The sequence below is a fragment of the Ursus arctos genome, unplaced genomic scaffold (genome assembly GCF_023065955.2).
Source record: "Ursus arctos isolate Adak ecotype North America unplaced genomic scaffold, UrsArc2.0 scaffold_20, whole genome shotgun sequence".
NCBI classification, from domain to species: domain Eukaryota; kingdom Metazoa; phylum Chordata; class Mammalia; order Carnivora; family Ursidae; genus Ursus; species Ursus arctos.
Genome location: NW_026622875.1, coordinates 51604545 through 51624699, shown reverse-complemented (window position 1 = coordinate 51624699; position 20155 = coordinate 51604545). Strand labels below are relative to the sequence as shown.

The 20155-nt window shown below is 43.6% G+C and overlaps 2 protein-coding genes and 1 long non-coding RNA gene across 32 annotated transcripts in view; 2 read left to right on the top strand and 1 right to left on the bottom strand.

Annotated features, from left to right (window-relative positions):
* MLH1 (mutL homolog 1) overlaps positions 1-12312 on the top strand; it is a 43054-nt gene extending 30742 nt beyond the window's left edge. For 5 of the 7 annotated variants that reach the window (XM_057316052.1, XM_048216283.2, XM_026496703.4 and 2 more), the window contains exons 14-19: positions 3172-3280; positions 5183-5246; positions 9993-10157; positions 10727-10819; positions 11104-11217; positions 11992-12312. In XM_057316052.1, the coding sequence (XP_057172035.1) occupies positions 3172-3280; positions 5183-5246; positions 9993-10157; positions 10727-10819; positions 11104-11217; positions 11992-12159 (713 nt within the window). In that variant the 3' untranslated portion in view covers positions 12160-12312. Of the gene's footprint in view, positions 1-3171; positions 3281-5182; positions 5247-9992; positions 10158-10726; positions 10820-11103; positions 11218-11384 lie in introns of all 7 variants that reach the window. The other 2 variants (XR_008960682.1, XM_044383288.3) reach the window with 2 other exon arrangements.
* Positions 12313-13674: 1362 nt separating this feature from the next.
* The window catches only part of LRRFIP2 (LRR binding FLII interacting protein 2), a 105217-nt gene continuing 98736 nt past the window's right edge, over positions 13675-20155 (bottom strand). For 17 of the 24 annotated variants that reach the window (XM_044383289.3, XM_057316060.1, XM_048216287.2 and 14 more), the window contains 4 exons: positions 18087-18207; positions 15717-15796; positions 15048-15152; positions 14336-14615 (listed from right to left, as the gene is read on the bottom strand). In XM_044383289.3, coding sequence (XP_044239224.1) covers positions 14505-14615; positions 15048-15152; positions 15717-15796; positions 18087-18207 — 417 coding nt within the window. In that variant the 3' untranslated portion in view covers positions 14336-14504. Of the gene's footprint in view, positions 14616-15047; positions 15153-15716; positions 15797-18086; positions 18208-20155 lie in introns of all 24 variants that reach the window. The other 7 variants (XM_057316061.1, XM_044383294.3, XM_026496710.4 and 4 more) reach the window with 1 other exon arrangement.
* On the top strand, positions 15151-18745 carry LOC130544417 (uncharacterized). The gene is made up of 3 exons (XR_008960683.1): positions 15151-15258; positions 15549-15680; positions 15804-18745. It is a non-coding gene; the product is annotated as an uncharacterized LOC130544417 (long non-coding RNA).

Below are 20155 nucleotides of genomic sequence, written 5' to 3'. Positions count from 1 at the left end.
TCTCCAGCTTTTAAAATAATCATTTTCCGCCTACACAGTACATCCTGTAGAGACATTGAGTTTCCAGTGGGAACAGAGGGGAACACTTCATTCTAAAAATGAAGAAAATAAGCCTCTTTCTACTGGGGCTTGGGGAGACGGAGAGCATTACAGAACTTATGTAACAATATGAGAATTCACTTGTGGTGCCTAAGCTAAAAAAGAGAAGTATAGTGAAAACATGGTCTACAGGCTTACTGCTGTCCCCAGACCCTTCCCCACCCCCTTTATGGTGGTGGTATTTTTACTTACACACACACAGATGTATTGGTAAATAAAAAATCAAATTTATAAAATACATACCTAAGATCTATACAAGAAAACACGTGAACACCTGGTTAAGAGATAGAGCATTGTGGGTTCATCACCTCTGAATCTCTTAGGTTCTTCTTCCCTAAACTAACCCCTTCCCTTCTCCCTTAGAGGTAACCGCTTTCTTAAATTTTATGATTGTTATTTCTTTTTAATATAGTTTTACCAGCCGTATTTATAGCCCTAAAAAATTTGTTCAGTTTGCAAGTTTTAAATTTTACATAGATGGAATCATACTGTAAGGGTTTTTTTGGGGGGGGTGTATAGTGTGTGTGTGCATAAAACATACATACACATGCATTCTGTTCTAGGATTCATCCATCTGACTACATATAGCTCTGGTTTGCTTTTTCTGTGTAATAGATTCCAGTTGGTGACTGTAACTGCACGTTTGTTCATTCGTTCTGCTGAAGGACATTTGGATTCAGATGGCCTCATCCCTGCCTGCTCATACCCCCTCCCGCTCTGGCCATGAGAGATTCAAGAGCTTGGCACACTGGTGGGGAAGCTCTGCTGTGGGTATATACTCAGCAGAGCTACTGCTGGGTCAGAAGATGATGAATTGTTTTTCAAAGGGGTCAGATAAACGTACCCATTGGCCCCACCAACAGGTCACGGAAGTTGCATTTGTTCCACTTCCTCTCCTACATTTGGTCTTGTCAGACTTTTTACCACTTTGGTGTTTGTGGAATGGTAGCTAATGGTGGTTTTATTTGCATCTCCCTGATTACTATAATTTGAAGGATATTTCCCCTTCCGTTAAGTGCCTGTTCTAGTTTTTTGCCCATTTTTCTGTTGGGTTTGTGGTCTTTTCAGACTGGTTTGAGGAGTTCTTTAAATATTCCAGATAATGATCAGTTACATGAAAACATCTTCCCCCAGTTTAGGATTTATCCATTTTCTTCTTCTTTTTTTAAACAAATACTTGTTTCATGAATAGAAATTCTTAGATTTAACATAGGCAGGTTTTGTGAATTGTTCTTTACAGATTGGCTTTTTAAATCTAATGTAGGAAATGTTTCCTAACTCTGGGTTTAATTAACATATTCTTATATTGTCTCCTAAAATGCTTATACGTAAATCCCTAGTCCTCCTGGAATTCGTCTTTGGTGTATGGTGTTAGATCCATGGTTTTCATGTGGATATCAAATTGTTCTATAATACATTGTCATTGTCACTTTGTTTGGATTTAGCGAATATTATTTGCTCATAATTCTTTCCCTTAGATCGTTCATGGTCTACCTGAAGCCTGTCCATTAGGTGGGGTCTTGGGTGGCCAACTGAGTTTTGTTTTGTCCAGTTTATGCTCATTTTGAAAGTGTTTTTTGCTGGGTTTAAAATTCCAGATTGACTTTTTCTTAATGCACCAGAGGTGGTGTTCTATCATTTTTTGGTAAAATGATATCATTTTCCACTCTTACTGCTGAAAATCCAGCTAACCGTCTTATATTTTATTACTTTGTAGGGAATCTCTCTTTTGTCTCTGAGTGCTTTTAAGATCTCTTTTCTTTAGTGTACGCAGTATCTCTGTATGCCAAGTGTGGGTTTTGTTGGGCTTCCTAGAACTGAGGTTTGGTGTCTTCTGTCACTTCTGGGATAGTTGCAGATATTTTTTGTCTTCAAACTGTAAATATCATCTCCCCCTGCCCTCTCTCCCTTCTGGAACTCGAGTTATATATTTATTATCTTCCATGTTGCATAAGCAGTTCTGTAGTTTTCCTCTTTGTCTCTCTGTGCTGCATTCTGGATAATTTTTCAGATCTACCTATCAGTTATTATCTTGGCAACTTTGTCTCATCTGTTGTGAAGTCGGTCTTGATTTTTAAGTTCAGTCATATATTTTTCATTTTTAGAAATTCGGTTTCTTTTGTAGATCTTGGTCATTTCTGATAGTCTCTTGCTACTTATTCATTGTTTAATCCCTCTTAAGCCTCCTGAACATACTTATTTTCTCTTCTTTGCTGGTATTTCCAGTCTCTGAACCTTTGCAGAGGTCGTGTGGTTTCTTCTGGATTCTGGTTCTTGCTACATTCTTTGTGTGTTTTGTAATTTTTTGACTGCTAGCTTCTGGTATTTTATCTGTGGGGGATAATTTGAAGCCTGGACTGAAACTGAATTTCTCCGCAGAGAATTTGCATTTGATTCTATCAGGGACCTGGAGGAACAGTCAGCCCTGGAATCAATGTTAAACTAAAATCTCCATACAAGGTTTTAGGCAACGCACTTAGCGTGAATCCTGGCTGCAGAAGCTTGTGAGGACCGGCTCGTGGTTACAGATTCTCGGGGCTGTGATTTTTTTCTTTACCCCCAACACCCAGGCTTGAGGTCCGTGGGCAGTTCTGCTCCCTGCCCTGGGACTCGGGACACGGCAGGATTTCTTCTCTTTTGCCTGAGGGTGCGGCCCCTGGCATCTCAGCTTCACATGCTGGGGAAGTGGTCTCCTATTAGACTCCCCGTTTCAAACCATCCCTACATTTTTGTTCTTCTTTCCCCGCACCTGAGAGCCTGCACAGACTAGCGTTTGTGATTCCCGAGTTCCTCTGGTGCCTTTGGGTGAAGCTGGCTTCAGAGTTCGCAGTACTTCTCTGGCTTCCTGCTTTGCCTTAGGGTGTGATCGTTGGGCAAAGTTTTCCTTTACCTTTGGGCAATGTTTTTGTTGCATTTTGAAAGATTAGTTATCATTTATTCCTCATTTGTGTGTGTTTTCAGCAAGAGGTACATTGCAGGCATCGTGCTCGTTTGTTGTCTCTAGCTCTGGTGCTTTGGGCTGCAAAGCGGTGTTGGTGGGATGCCGTTCCTGACCGGCTCTTTCTTTTCCAGCGCTCCGAGAGATGCTGCATAACCACTCCTTTGTGGGCTGCGTGAATCCGCAGTGGGCCTTGGCACAGCATCAGACCAAGTTATACCTTCTCAACACCACCAAACTGAGGTAAACGAGTAAGTGCATGACAAAAGCAGGGCCACTACAAGAATGGTCTGGAGGCGCAGGCACAAAAAGCCAGGGACAGCGAGCGGTCTGAGCTGTTGGGGAAGGTCCCAGGCTTTGGAGACAGACGGATGGTTTCCAGTCCAGGCCCAACCATTTACCATTTTTGTCACCCTGGACAAGGTACTTCCCTAAACTGTGTCTCAGACTTCTCATCTGCACATTTGGAAATTACTACTTCACTTGCAGGGTTTTGTGAGGATAAGAAATGACATGAGAAGCCTCATGTTTGGCAGGTTCTTGGTCCTCAGTAAATGTTGACCACTGTGGTTGAACCAGGTGTTGAGGGCTTAGTGCCAGTAGAGAATTCTAGCATCTGCTGTGTGCAGTGGGGTAATGTGGGATGCAAGAGAAAGAAGACCCAATGCCCCCTTTCCTCTTTAGGGAATGTCGCCAAGGCTTACTCTCGCCACCGCATGAGCCAGCGGGGTTGACAAGCCGTGCCATTTGCCTAGTACATAGCTATTGATTGTTCCCAGAGACCTTGGTCGATGAGCTCCTAGTGAGTCTAGAACCTGTATCAAATCTGTTCTCAATTAGGTGGCACAGATGGGAGGGTGCTGCCACCCGGCATCTACTAGACATCACCTGGCCACTGTGGGGCCCTTTCCCACCAAGCCCTGCTGACGCCTTGCAGTGCTTCGTGAGCCCGTGAGCAAGGCAGCCACCATACGTTGCTTGGGGGTGGCGCACAAGATAAGAACTAATTTCCTCCCTCACCTAGAAACCTCCCCAGCCCAGAGCTGACTGCTGCCACACACATGTCTTTGGATATTCAGAACTCACCCCTTCTAGGCTGTCTTGGTGCAGCTCTGTTCAGGATCCCTTGTCTTTTCTTTGAGAATCCTTTGGCTTGCGCAGTGGGCTGTCTCTTATGAATGTGTTGGGAATTCTACTGCCCTTGTTCTTTCTTTCCCATCTCATATAAGTACATTTCCAAGACTCCAAATCACACTGTGTTCAGGTTCTTTCATTTTACAAACAGAAAGCCAGGCCAGCGCTAGAATTTCAGCTATTAATAAATGTGAATGGTTTCCCAGTGAGAAGCTAAAAGAAACAGATTGAGAATCAGGTTCAGAGTGCAGAATCTGGATTCAACTCCTTCCTTTTCCATCTTATTAGCTCTGACCTGGGACAAGTTAGGTACTCGCTGGGTGCCTCAGTTTCCCCCTGTAACGCAGGCATAGCAGATACGTTGTCTACTTTGATTGATAATGAGAAGGCTTTAAACAGACCTATATGGTTCAGATTGCTTAAGAACTATAAAGTGCCATTAATTTCAGCACCGTGCTGTGTAAGGAGGCCAGCGTGTTGTACCCCCACAGCTGCTTTCGGAGCGTTGCCAGCCAGTGCATCATCCTACACCAAACAGCCAGCTGGTCTAGTTCTGCCTTGTGTGCACTTGTGATTATTTAGCAAGTCTCCTGCTCTCCTTATATACTCCATACCATTTTTAATGGTGAGTTGTAAAAAAAAAAAAAAGTGATTTATAGGATTCTTTGTAAGTGGGGGAAAAAGTAAGCCAACAAAAATTTCTTACATTTCACCTACAGGGCGTTCAGCAGCCTTTTACAGCACCAGGGGTTGGGGACAGAGTCTGGGTGACTTAGAGACTTAGCCTTAGTGCTCTAAGCCGCGTGGGGCAGCTGGACAGCCGAAGCCCTGACTGGAGCACGCAATGGGTCCCAGCTCCTTAGAGGAGGAGGAGGTCTTGTAGACTGTCAGGAAGTCTCCACGGCATGTCCCATCCATGTTGCAGGGGTTATTTCTTCTGTTTGTCCTGACTGCTTGGCTTTCAAGCACGGATTCAGCATTTCCTTAAAGTCACTTCATTTTTATTTTCAGTGAAGAACTGTTCTACCAGATACTCATTTATGATTTTGCCAATTTTGGTGTTCTGAGACTCTCGGTAAGTTTACTTCCTGCTTCTCACTTCTGAAACTTCCAGCACCTGGTCATTTCTGAAAGTAATAGCTTTACCCTAATTATCTGCTTGGCGGTATATTAAGTTTTTCTAAATATGCCTAGGATCGTGTTTGTATTGTATGATTTGTATATGGAAGTATCTTTAGTTATAACACAGTTTTATACAAAGCAGAAGAGTCACTTGGTAGCCAGCTTAAACAAAAGTTTATTATTGTATTGGTTAGTACATATCTACTTAAGAAAACCTGTAGAGAGATAAAAATAGAAATAAACATCCTCTAAGGCCTATGACCCAAACACAACCAACCCCAACTGACAGTCTTAGGTCATTTCTTCCAAGACCTTTTCATTGCTTAATTTTAATTTAGAATTAAAATCAGACTACTTATCTATGTAGTTTCATATCATCTTTGTACAGCCGACATAACTACAAAAAAGCCTACTAGGATTTTTATTGGGGTTGTCTTGAATCTGCAGAGCAATTTGGGGAGGAAATCTTTTGTTAGATTTATCCCTTCTTATCCCACATTTTTTGACGCTATTATAAATGGCATTTTAAAAATTTTCCAGTTGTGTGTTGCTAGTATATAGAAACACAGGTGTTTACGTACATTGATCTTGTCCCTTGCAACCTTGCCAAGCTCATTTAGTAGTGCTAGTGGTTTTCTTACAGATTTCTATCAGTTTCTACATGGATGATCATAGCCTCTGTGAATAAAGGCAGTTTTATTTTTCCTGTCCAACCTGGATGGCTTTCTTTTTCTTGCCTGACTGCTAGACCCTTAGTACAATGTTGAATAGAAGTGGTGAGAATGGAAATCCTTGTTGCTGATCTTACGGGGAAGCACATTCAGTCTTTCCAAAGTAAGTATGCTTTTCTGCTGTAGGTGGAGATGAGATGTCCTTTATGAGGTTGAGGAAGTTCCCTTCTGTTCCTTGTTTGCTTAGAGTTGGTTTTATTCAGGAATGGATATTGAGTTTTTTCAAATGACTTTTCTGTATCTGTTAAGATAATTGCGTGGTATTCTTTTTAAATTTCTTAATATGATGAATTACATTGATTTTCATGTTAAAAACCAATCTTGCGTTCCTGGGATGAACTGTACTCTTTTTATATATTATTGAAATTGATTTGCCAGAATTTTGTTTACAATTGCTGCATATATGTTCATGAATGATACTGGTTTTTCTTTTTCTTGTAGTCTTTGGTTTGGTATCAGCATTAATGCTGGCTTCATAGAATGAGTTGGGAGCTCTCCCCTCCTTTTTCATCATCTGGAAGAGTTTGTATAGAATTGGGGTGATTCCTTAAATTTCTGGTAGAATTCACCAGTGAGTGAAGCCATCTGGGTCTGGAGATTTCCTCATGGGAACATTTTTAGCTACAAATTCAGTTTCTTTCACAGGTAACTATTCGGGTTGTCTTTTTCTTCTTGACGGAGTTTTGGTTTTGGTTTCTTTCAAGGAATTTTTCCATTGAAGTTTTTGAATTTATTGGCATGAAGTTGTTCATAGTATTTTTCATAATTCTTTTAATGTTTAGATCCTCTCTCATTCCCAATATTGGCGATGTGTGGCCTCTCTTTTTAACCTAATCAGTCTGGCTAGAAGTTTGTCTATTTTTATTGATCTCAAAGAACTGACTTTTGGTTTCATTGATTTTTCTCTGTTGTTTTTCTGTTTTCTATCCCATTGATATTTACTCTGATCTTTATTACTTCCTTTCTACTTATTTTGGGTTTAATTTGCTCTTCTGTTTCAGATTTCTTAAGGTGGAAGCTGAGGTCACTGATAGGACATCATTCTTTTCTAATGTATTGCTAATACATTTCCTGAGTGCTGCTTTCACAGCTTCCCACAAATTTTGATAAGTTGTTTTCATTTTCATCCAGTTCAAAATACTTTATTTCCTTTTTGATTTCTTCTTTGACCCACAGGTTATTGAGAAGTATGTTGTTTCCAGTTACTTGGAGCTTTTCCCGATACCTGTTACTGAATTAGAAATCACTAAGAGTATGGTCTGTGCTGCTCAGTGGCCCACACACACTTGAAACGACTGTGTAGCCTGGTCTGCTTGAGTGGAGTGGCAAGTATAGCAAGTTGACAGTGAGGCTCAGATCTTCCATATCCTGATTTTCTAGTTTATTTTTTTTAAAGAGTGGTATTGAAACTTCTGTAATTGCGAATCTGTCTTTTTCTCTTTGCCAGTTCCATTCGTTTGATCCTTCATAGATTTTAAAGCTCTGGTACTGAGTCCATAAACATTTAAATTGTCGAATCCTTTCACTGACTCCTCTATTATGAAAAAATAGAAACAGTGTTCTGTGGGTTTGTAACATGTGTAAAAGTAAAATGTATGACCATAGTAAAGTCGGAAGGGGAGAAATGGAAGAAAATTTAGGCATCTTATTTTTAAGCATATATTTCAGTCTTCTTCCTAATCAGATGATTTACCTGAGATGTCCTTGAACTGATTCTCCCGTCCCCTTGCATTAGTTTTCAGTGAGGCATGGAGCCCTTAGAGCTGCACGAGGGCAGTGCCTCCACACGGCCTCCCCCTTCCCACCTGTTCAGCAGGCTGTCACATCCTCTCTGCTGCAGTGGCCACCGGGGAGGAGGAGGAGGAGGAGGAAGAGGTTTTCTTGTGATTTTCAGGTGTTTTCTCTGTGGGAGATGGGGAGTGAGTGTTAGATTTGGGGTTTCTCACCTGTCACGATCATGGCTTTGTGGTTTTCACACGGGCACACCTCATTTTGTGCTTCATTGCACGTCACAGACCTTGCATTTCTACAAATTCAAAATCTGTGGCAACCCTACATTGAGCAGATCTGTTGGCACCATCTTTCCAATAGCATTTGCTCACTTCATGTCTCTGTGTCACATTTTGGTAATTCTGGTAATATTTCAAACTTTTTTATTATTGTATTTGTATATAATACAAACTGTGATGAGTGATAATAATTCACTGGAAGCTCAGATGGTTAGCATTTTTTAGCAATAATTTTTTTTTCCAGAAGCACACATTTTCTTTTTTTGTTTTCACTTTTTTTAATTTAAATTCAATTAATTAACATATAATGTATTGTTTGTTTCAGGGATACAGGTCTGTGATTCATCAGTCTTATATAATACCCAGTGCTCATTACAACACATACCCTCCCAATGTCCATCACCTGGTTACGCCATCCCTTCACCCCCTCCCCTCCAGCAACCCTCAGTTTGTTTCTTATGATTAAGAGTCTCTTATCTCCCTCTCTGATTTCATCCTGTTTCATTTTTTCCTCTTTCCCTATGATTCTGGGTTTTTTCCCTTAATTTCCACATATGAGTGAAACCATATGATGATTATCTTTCTCTGATTGACTTATTTCGCTTAGCATAGTACCCTCTAGTTCCATCTCTGTCGATGTAAATGGTAGGTATTCATCCTTTCTGATGGCTGAATAATATTCCATGGTATGTATGAACCACATCTTCTTCATCCATTCATCTGTTGATGGACATCTGGGCTCTTCCCATAGGTTGGCTGTTGTGGACATTGCTGCTATAAACATTGGGGTGCAGGTGCCCCTTCTTTTCACTACATCTGTATCTTTGGGGTAAATGCTCAGTAGTACAATTGCTGGGTCGTAGGGTAGCTCTATTTTCAACTTTTTGAGGAACCTCCATACTTTTTTTCCAGAGTGGCTGCACCAGCTTGCATTCCCACCAACAGTGCAGGAAGGATCCCCTTTCCCTGCATCCTCGCCAACATTTGTCGTTTCCTGACTTAATTTTAGCCATGCTGACTGGTGTGAGGTGGTATCTCACTGTGGTTTTGATTTGTATTTCCCTGGTGCCCAGTGATGTTGAGCACTTTTTCATGTGTCTCTTGGCCATTTGGATGTCTTCTTTGTAGAAATATCTATTCATGTCTTCTGCCCATTTCTTGATTGGATTATTTGTTCTTTGGGTATTGAGTTTGTAAGTTCTTTATAACTAGCCCTTTATCTCATGAGACATTTGCAAATATCTTCTCCCATTCTGTCCGTTGTCTTTTGGTTTTGTTGACTGTTTATTTTGCTATGCAAAGCTTTTTATCTTGATGAAGTCCCAATAGTTCATTTTTGCCTTTGTTTCCCTTACCTTTGGAGACGGATTTAGCAAGAAGTTGCTGTCTGTGTTCTCCTCTAGGATTTTGATGGCTTCCCGTCTCACATTTAGGTCTTTAGTCCATTTTGAGTCTATTTTTGTGTATGGTGTCAGAGAAATGGTCCAGTTTCATTCTTCGGCATGTGGCTGTCCAGTTTTCCCAACACCATTTCTTGAAGAGACTGTCTTTTTTCCATTGGATATTCTTTCCTGCTTTGTCGAAGATTAGTTGACCATAGAGTTGAGGGTCCACGTCTAGGTTCTCTCTTCTGTTCCATTGATCTTTCCTTCTCTCTTTGTGCCAGTACCATACTGTCTTGATGATTACAGCTGAATTGTTTTTCTAAGGGATGTACATTGTTTTTTTTAGACATAATACTATTTCACACTTCATAGATAGGATATATATGTGTGTAAACATAACTTTTATGTGCACTGGGAAACCAAAAAATTCATCTGACTCACTATATTGTGATATTCCTTGACTATGGCAGTCTGGAACCAAACCCATAGTACCTCCGAGGTGTGCCTGTGGTGGTTTTGTGGGAAGGAATACAGGCTTCACATGGATGCACTGTTAACACCGCCTCCATTCTAGGAGCCAGCACCGCTGTTTGACCTGGCCATGCTCGCCTTGGATAGTCCTGAGAGTGGCTGGACGGAGGAAGATGGTCCCAAAGAAGGACTTGCTGAGTACATTGTTGAGTTTCTGAAGAAGAAGGCTGAGATGCTTGCAGACTATTTCTCTTTGGAAATCGATGAGGTGTGTGACAGCCATTTTTATGCCTCTGTTGTATTCCTCAGATAAGAATCAAGTTCTGTAGTCGGTCTGAGATCAGGACAAGAAGGCCGCCCACCTCTGAGAGGATCAGCATGTGACATCCATTCACATCTTCACTCCCTATTTGCATGTCTAGGTTACACAACCATTTTGTCATCCGTTCATGCCCATTCCTGTTCCCGGGGTGAAGGATCCCGACAAGGGAGAGCTGAATCCCAGAGTCCCTACAGGCCGCAGCGAATGAGATGATGCCAGGCCACTTGCTTTCTTGTTTCTTCCTCTTATCCCTTAACCTTTGGGGCTTTCCATTTCGATGTGTTCTTTAGTTGGCGAGCATACTGAAAGAAGTTGTTCTGCTTCATGTCAATACAAAAAGCTCTTTTTAAGCGCTTTGCTTTCCTGCCCCCGGTGCCCAGCCCAGTCAAGCACCTGGTCACCCAAGGTGCGGGCATGCGAACAAGACCTGGAAGGAGCACTGGGGAAGTGGAACTTGATTAAATTCTAACAATTTAATTTTTGTCTCCTTGTCGTGGCCTTTTCTCCTCAAGCAGGAGGGGAACCTGATTGGATTACCCCTGCTGATCGACAACTATGTGCCCCCTTTGGAGGGTCTGCCTATCTTCATTCTTCGACTAGCCACAGAGGCAAGTGGTCAAGCCATTCCTAAGTATGTGGGTACCTGCGTGTGGGCTGGAGGGAGAGGGCACGGGACCACACCTTCACGTGGAATGATATAAAGGATAAAACAGCTGAAGGTCCCCCCTTACCCCACCTACCCCAGCAGTATTCAGCAGTTCATTTCCAGATTTAATGCCTAAAATGTTACATGTAAAAAGCTTTAAGTAGTCTGTGATCTCCACTTGGAAATGAAATGTGTTTACTAAAGCAAGTACCTATGTTGAGGTATTGAATTCTCTCTTTGGACCAGGTGAACTGGGATGAGGAGAAGGAATGTTTTGAAAGCCTCAGTAAAGAATGTGCTATATTTTACTCCATTCGGAAGCAGTATATATCTGAGGAGTCAACCCTCTCAGGCCAGCAGGTACTGTGGTGACGCACATTAGCTCCTGGGACAGGGATGGGCCCTCACACAACCTTTAGGAAATGAAACTTGCCGCCTCTGAATTCCTAGGATTTCACTGCACATAAGGTTTAAACATAATGGTCTGCTTTTATTCATGAATTTTCTTCCTTCTGCTGGTTTGGAAGGTCCCTCTAGAATGATCTCGGTACCTGTCAAATGTGGAAACACAAGCCATCACAGTGAGCTGGGAGGCTGAGCTGGACGATCCAGGGCTAGTGAGCCCTCGTCTCCCATCGTTCGCCCTCAAGTGTGCAGCCCTAGTCTTCAGGTTCTGCCCCAGTCTCCCCACGCTCCTTTAGCTTCGGCTTATTTTACATCTGACCACTGCTCTGCCAGGCACACGGGGCAGTACTGACGTCCAATCCCTAGCTCTTCTTACAGATCAGCTGTAAACAAAAAGGGCCTGGGTGCATGCCTTGCCGGCTGAACATTGTAGTCAGGATCAGACATTATGTTAGATCCTGCTACAATCAACTGTTCCTCCCAAATGGAAACAAAGTTTCCATGGGAGAAAGTCTCTGCCTTCTTTTCCCCTTGTCTCCTCTCGCACATTCAGGGCTGTAGGATCCCTGAGAGGCTGACCAGAGAGGATGTTTCACCAGCATGAGGTAAAACAGCCCATTTTAACCAGCAAGACTTCCAGGCCCAGTACAGTCAGCCAGGAAACCACAGATGCTGGGATGTGAGCGGGGCAAACAGGGAGGATTGTGACCTCTAACACGTCTCTTCCAGAGTGAAGTGTCTGGCTCCTCTGCAAAGCCCTGGAAGTGGACTGTGGAACACATCGTCTATAAAGCCTTCCGCTCACATCTTCTGCCTCCCAAACATTTCACAGAAGATGGAAATATCCTACAGCTTGCTAACCTGCCCGATCTGTACAAAGTCTTCGAGCGGTGTTAACCACGCTCACTTGCAGACTGAGTGGTGCGGTTCTTGGACGGTGTCCTGACAAGGGTAGGTCTTATGGATGAAGACTCCCGTTTGCCCTCTAACTAGTAGCACTCTTTCACGCTTGGTGGATCAACCAGAAATAAATTGTCAGATGTGTCCTAACATGATTTCTTATTTAATTTCACTATACTTGAAAGGTTTTCTAGGTCCATTTTCACCTACAGTATACCTGATTGGGTTGAAGAATCCAAAACTGGTTTGAAAGCCGTCTGGGCATCTGGTAAGAATTCTAAGAAGGCCTTGAAGATTTTATAAATCTTGCTCTGGTTTGATTCTTTGTGTATTCTGGTAAATTTCTAATATCAGCTGATACGGATTACGTTGGTTCACGTGCCTTGGAAAGAGGTCTCAAACATGTAAGAGGCTCTGGTGACACTGAGTATGGAGAAAGCTGAACTGATAATCTGTTACTGTACGTAACCAAAGCTAATTAATTTGTAATGAAAAAAAAACTGAGAGAAGGCAGCAGTCCTGATGGAGTCTGTAACTGGTGTGCACTTTAAGTGAGCCCCCTTTGTTAATGGATCTGAATCCTACCAGCTTAAGATAAAATTCTAGTTATTCTTGTCTGAAGGATGACATAAAAACACAAACTTAAGCTGTACATGCCAATATAATAAGCTGCCTTAACAGAAATGTGCAGTGAGCACGGGGAGGAAGAACGCCTACAGTACTGAGGTAAAATCCAGATTACAAGACTCAGTGAAGAACGTTCCATGGGAAAGAACAGGGAACTTTACCTAATGAAGACATGAAGCCATTCCCTTTGGAAGAGAATGGGACAACAGAAGAGACAAATTTGTTGTTCCGCAAAAGGGGTGAGGTCCGGTTCTACCACATAGAACTTCCAAAAAGTCAACAGGGCGGCTCAGCAGTGGGGCTCGGTGAGCCCAGCGGGGCACAGGCTGAGCAGCCCAGCTGTGGGGCTCCAGGCCCTCGCCGCCTCAGCCCTCTCCCGCAGCGCCCGCACGGGTGATTACTGCTATGACTAGAGAGAATTTATAGGAAATCCCCTCCATCCAGGACAGTGGTTTCCATATTTTAAAAATAAGCTCATTGCTCTGAAGAAGGGGGTAATTCGTAGAGATTTTCTTCACATTCAAGTTAGCTTTAGTATCTAGTTTAACGTCTAAACTTTCAGTTTCTCTCACGTGCCTTTAATTCATTAGACTTCCCACAGCATTTGTTCTGAAGATACAGCCGCCATCTCCATAAAACCACCTTGATTCTGAGGGCAAAAGAGAATCACAAATCCTGAAGAGTGGCCATACTCGATGATAAAAGCCCCTTGAACCGGGTGCCTTTAAAGATGAAACTGAACTTCTTAAAAAGCTGTATATTCCAGATCCTTCTCCTTGTGGAGGAGAGAAAAGAAGAGGGGGCAAGATAAGAGGGGTGGGTATGGCTGCCTTGAGGTGTTTTAAAGGCTCCTCCAACAAAAATGAATGTGTCAGTAGCCAGCTGTGGTCAGCAAGAGGGTGCGTTTAATAGAGTCTTCAGGCCGGCCTCCCCCCTGCCTGCCCCCCCCACCGGGCTCGTCTGAGGTTTCTTCCAGAATCAGCAGCAGATGAGATACTTTACATGAGATACAGCACAGTTGATGTTGAAGACAAAGGGCCCTACTCTTACTTTAAGAGTGTGAGGCTTTGGACTTTCCCGGCCACATGCAATAAAGCAAGTTTTATATACACTCCCCATATCTTTTTCTAACATTTTCTTATATAAATTTAAATATTTTACAAAAAAAGGCTTTTTCCTCCAAACATAGAAATTTGAGTGAAACATATATTCCCCACCTGTGAACTTGTTTCTTCACTAAAATATAAATGCTATCTGATATTAAGGGTAAGTGTCTTTTGAGCGCTGGAGATGACTGACGTCTGAATTGCACCATGGAGAAGGCACTTGTGTTTTCCGAGGTCTCCAGCCAAGTTATCTCATTGGGCACTCACAGAGTCGCTGTCCTCTGGAACCCGTGCCAAGGCCTCTGAGTGCCCAGTCACTGAGGCAGCTGGGGAAAAATGGTGAGTAAACGTGATTCTAAAATTATGGAAATAAAAAATAAAAACAGCATGGACCAGTTCTTAGTCTAGAATCAAACTACAAACGAAATCCAAAGTGTTCATTCATGAAGATTCAAACCTCTTTCATTCTCTCATAAATTATAAAATACAAAGGTGGCTATTTTAATGACAAAACTCAAACAGTACTGAAGGGGGTCTGTGTCAATGGACAAAAAGTCAGTCCCTCTGGGAGGGGCCCCAGGAGCGGCACCCGAACAGGACAGTGGCCTCCTACTGCTGGGCCAGAAGTGCTGTCCTGTTGGCCTTCATCTTCTCCAGCCGCTTGGCCAGGTGGCTGTTGGTCATCTCCATCTCCTCAATCTTGTCCAGTGCTGTTCGTAACTGCAGACAGGGAGAGCCCAGTCACCTCACATGGTCACACACGAACCCCAGTGCCACTTGAGTCCCGCCCCGCCCCCCCCGCCCCTGCCTGGGAAATGGAAGCACTGCCAGCTCGGCCTTGCGCTGCACCCCGTGGCCTTGTCTCTTCTGCCAGCTGGCGGTGCCGAACAGGGACACTGAGCCTCAATCCCAGAAAGGACAGACAACGGGTGGGGAAACAGACTGGCTCTACAACAAAAGGGAGACCTATCCTTTCTCTAGTCTCTAACTGACCAAAACCTAAAGTAAATGGCCATCACTGCGCAGGTCAAAAACCAACACTGAAGAGTAAGAGACTCCACTGCTGTTGCCTTAAAACTGGACCCAGGATCCAATTCCTTACGGAGTGAAGGATCTTTTCTTTGTAGGAATGTGAGCAAGAAAAGCAGGTACCTCTCGCTGTAGCTTCCTCTTTTCTGCCTTCAGTTCGTCTTCCACTTTCTCAGCGTTCTCCGCGGCGGTCTTGTACCTCAGCACCTGGCCCTCGAGCCGGCTGATCTGTCAACAAGAGAACGCCGGCCTCTGCTAATGGGCACCAGGAGCCCCGTTCTCGCAGCCACATGGAAACACAGTGTCATTACAAATCCCAAGTCATCCCCTCACGGTGAGTCATACGGCCTCTCAGAACCCGACAGCTATTTATAGAGCGAGAAATGTCCCTGGAGAGGATTACAGCTGGAGAGTCAGTATAGAGCCAATTTCCCATGTTAAGTTTATGGTGAACATACTGTTAAAGTGCCAAAGTTACATGACAGGACAAGACTCACTAAATGGAAAAGCTTTTAGACTCTCCAGAATAGACAATAAGGGATTTTCAAACTACAGTCTTCCTTAAGTCTCTTGAAATACCTGGACAAAACCAGAATTATAGCTATGGTCTTCTACGTTTTACAGCTAACAGAAGGCTGAAGTGTCCTGCCAGGTTCTCTCTGCTGGCTTTCTACTTGACCCCACCGTAGAGGCAGCCCAAAGAAACCTGGGTGCTCCTGGAGTTAGGCACCCGGATGCAGAAGTCTCGAAGGGAGTGTAAGTCACTTGCTAGCACACTGAAGAAGTACTTACATTCTGCTCCAACGTGGTTATATCCTGTTCTGCCTTTGAAAGCTTAAATTTGTAATCACTAATTTGTCTATTGGCATCTCCTAGAAGAGAAGAGAATAGTGAATCACCTTTCAGCGAGCAGGTGTGACCTCCGGCAGTGACAGCCTCTGCAGCCCAGGAGGGGACTGTACAGTGGAAGGAGACAAAGCGCAAACGCCCATGGGGCGGCCACAGCACAGCCTGGGCTCTAGAACGGCTCTCCTGCCAGAAGCTCTATCCTAATCCCAGCATCCCTTGGACCAGGGAGTTGGAAGAAAATGTACTCTCTACCCCATGGTGGGGGAAGGCTGACCTTGGAGCAAGGAGCCCTGTCAGTGCATCCGTGGCCCCCACCAACCTTACATGCTGACCTTCCCCCGGAGCTTCCAGTTTCCCTCACCTTCCTGCCTCCCCAGCTCTCTTCGGCTGCCACACCTCGAGGGCCCTGCTCTCCCTGCCTCTGACTGAAGTCCTCAGCAACCCCGTCAAGACTCTGCTTAGTTCCCTGTAACTTCACCTTCCCTGTCTCGTTTTATCTGCACTCTTTGCTAACACTGATCGTGCCTTCTAAACCTGTATGTGAGGAGAGGGGCCCTGGCTCTGCCTTCTTCAATCTACTTCTCTATCTCACCAAGGGCTCTGAGCATGTGCTTAATAAACACCTGCTCAAAGAAATGCTTTTCAGTAACCTGTTGTGATAATGGGATGGGCAGACTTCTACGTCATTCGTTGTACTTCTGACCTAAGAAGTCATTTAAAATGAGAAGTTTAAAAATTCCCTCCAGCAAACCAAATTTAATAAAAATCACTCTGAAATTATTACAGGGTAGGAATCATAAGGCCTACAGGAGATAAGCCAAATCGAAGCTATCTAACTTGAGAACTTTCTGCTTTTCCACATCAGTGAGGTTACAACTACTTATATAATCTTCAGCGAGAGGTTCTTCTCACTGGTAGTTACTGTCACCTGAAAAGTAATGGGGCTATAAAACTCTTGCCCCAAAGGCCCATCTGGCAGTGAGAGACAAGAATTCCTACTGCTGGGCTCTAAAATAGAAGCTTCAGGATCTGGGTTTTTAATTCCTCATCCCAGCCACTTACTATCACAATGTGCTACTTCCTTCTCGTGGCAAACCTCACTTTCCTTCCTGTTTGCAAGAGTGTAAGTCCTTCATCTTTGCCATTTTGTGCTTGCCATGAAATTCCATTCGACTACACCATGTTTACATCCCCGGGCTTCCTTTGCCAGCCAGGCCCAGTCTATCAGATCCCACTGGGCCCACCTCGTTCTACAGCTCACTCTGGGTACGCCCACCTGCCCCAGAAGCATTCACACGTAAGGCATGCCCCCTCTCCCTCAGTGTGACTCCTTTTGAATTTGCTGCTTTAGGCCAATCTCTTTCAGATCTACCCCCTGCCCCTCTCTAAGACTGTTGGCAGCCATTGTACTGGTCCAGTTGATCATCACAGCCGCCCCGCTAGTCAGCCTGCCTCTCATCATGCCCATCTTCATCTATCCCCCACGCCAAAATATTTCTAGAACAAAATATTCAAAAGGAAGTGTCACGAGGGTCCCAACTGATACCTAATAAAGGACATGACACTAACCTCAAAAGCCAGTATTAATAGTATTAAAAAGCCTTAATCCAAGAAGCCTTTTCTTTTTAGCCTAATGCAAAAATAGATGAAAAGGCCATGAAATAACTGATATTTTAAAATAAGTTATCAGAAAAGCCACAATTCAAATTGAAAAAAAAGTAGGTTTTCCCTTTCCACAAACGATACATTATCTAACTATATACAAATGGCTGCTGACCTCCCCGCATCATGGAGATTATTACTGTGAGTACAGGCATTGTAAAACAACATGGGGTCAAAAATAGGGAGAAAAACTCCATGAGGTAAACTGAATAGGCTATTCTGTGGCCTTGTTTTAAATTCCATCTATAAAGATTAATTTGGTTAATACGAAAACTTCTCGCAAAGTTCTGAAACTATTCAGCATTAGTGTGAGTTAGTTCCAAATGTATCCTTCCACTATCCAAATAGATTCCCAAGAAAAATACCGTTAGGAAGGGTGCTGTATGGGATCTGACAGTTGACCCAGGTGTGGAAGAGGACAGCGCCAGGAGGATACTGTTTGGGTAAGAGCACTAACCCAGTCCTCTCTCAATCCATTCCCTGAAGTGCAGAGGCTACTAGAAGCCTCTACCTGGCTGTACCACGGATCAGGACTACCTTCTGGGCTCGCTGAGGACTAAGCAATCTGTAACACGGCTGCACTAGAGAAATGCACATGACAAGACGGGCAGCCTCCCGGCATAGCGGCGCTAGCCTGGCCCCGGCACCTACTCTGCATCTCGATGAACTGCAGGTCGGAACCGTTGTGCAGCCCCGCCACGTCAGCCGCCGAGCCCTCGCTCCGGGAGCACTTCTGCCGCTCTTCCTCCAGCTGTAGCTTCAGCCTTCGGATCTGAAGTGGAGAGAGAGGTCCGTCACAAGATCCACAGGACAACGTGGGTCCTCAGCCACACAAGTCATCCACCCAGAACTTGAGTGACTACCACGGGGCCACACGGCCAGATGCGCTAGTGACAAACTGGGAACAACATCAGAAGGAGTGAGCTTCACGACCAGGTGTCCCAGTCAGAGCAGACCTATTTTATGATTTGTGTAGGCTGGTGGAACGGCAGATCTTTTCAGAGTTCTTCACTACCTTCATTCCATTTTTAATAAAATTCCACGGGCAAAGTTAGATGTTTGTGTTTTGTCTTAGAATTAGGGTAAATGTTCTAGGTTAAATATTTAGGAAACTTAAATATTAAAACTCGAATTCAATTAAAATTAATAACTAAATTAAAATGTTAAATTAAGTATTAAATATTAACACTTAAATATTAGATTAAATATTTAGAAAAACTTCTGTATGCAGAAATAATTGGAAATGTATTTTTTAATTTGGCTACACAGTTGATCCACCTTATTTTACCCAAAATAAAGGATGTTTACAGTAGCTTATTCGTAATAGCTCCAAACTGGAAATAATCCAAATGTCTATCAACAGGAGGATAAACAAACTGTGGCACATCTACACAGTGGAATTACTACCCAGCAAGAGAGGGGAAAGCACTACCGACACGTGCAACATGGCTGAGTCTCAAAATAAGTACACTGTGTAAAGACGCCAGACAAAAGAGGACAACATACTACGTAATTCCAATTCTATAAAACTCCACAAAACGGCAACTAATCCACAGTGACAGAATGCAGATCAGTTGTTGCCTGGAGACGGGGAAAGAGGGAGGCTCAGGAAGGAAGATTTACCAAGGGACACAGAAACTTTGGAGGGTTATGAATATTTCCACCATTTTGACTGTGGTCATGGTTTCATGAGTATTGTTATGGGTTGAGTTGTGTCCTTACAAAATTCATAGGTTGAAGTTCTAATTCCCAGTACCTCAGGATGTGAACTTACTTGGAAATGGAGTCACTGAAGATGCATTTACTTAAGGTGAGATGAGATCATGCTGGAATAGGGTGGGCCCCTAATAAAGCTGGGTTTTTTTTTTTTAATTTGCAAACTGAAGAAACTAAAAATGAATCCAATACAAAGGGACTCAGTGTGGGAAAAGACAGGACCCAGCGGAGACAGGAGCCCCGCATGCATGGAGAACAGGATCAGGTGACAGACATGTACTGATGCTGAGGTCCCCAGTCTGGCCGGCCTCAGTCCCCAGAATGCTGCCAGCAGGACTGCTCCCCACACACAGAGGACTAGGGGATGTCTGCCTACAGAACTGTCTGCTAGTCTAAAGTGAAGACCAGCATACCCACGTCAAAGTTTCCCAACAAAACACCCAGCCACATCAGCCTTACATATGCTCAGAGCAGTCCATCGGCGTTTTAGTCCCCACCCCACCCCCTGAAACTTAGGGCCAAATAAATACACATAAAAATCATCAGTTAGGAAGTAAACTATGCAGATGGAAGGAAACAGCAGAGAACAGTGACAAACTATCAATATCCTCTGAGGTAAGTGAAAATATCTACATCCTGGAAATGACTGCAGAAACACAAACCCAATGGAAGTATTCAAAGATAAAGTTGAGAAAATCTTTTAAAAGTAGAGCAAGAGATCAAAAGGGATGGATGAACAGGAGAGAAAAAAGTTAAGGTGCTGATCCCAGAGGTCTACTGCCCCTTCCTTCAGAAATCAGAGCCATGTTTCCCTGAATGCCTACAACTCTTATCAGCAGAGATCTGGGGAGCATTACAGCTCAGAACTACAAGGGGGAGCTGCCTCTGGGACCAAGAACGAGCCTCCCCAGGCCTCCTTCGCCCTTCATTATCAAGGGCCAAGGGTGAGTATGACGCTCAGACAAGGGGGCTTCCCTAGCTGGGACCCCATCAACAGTGGTCAA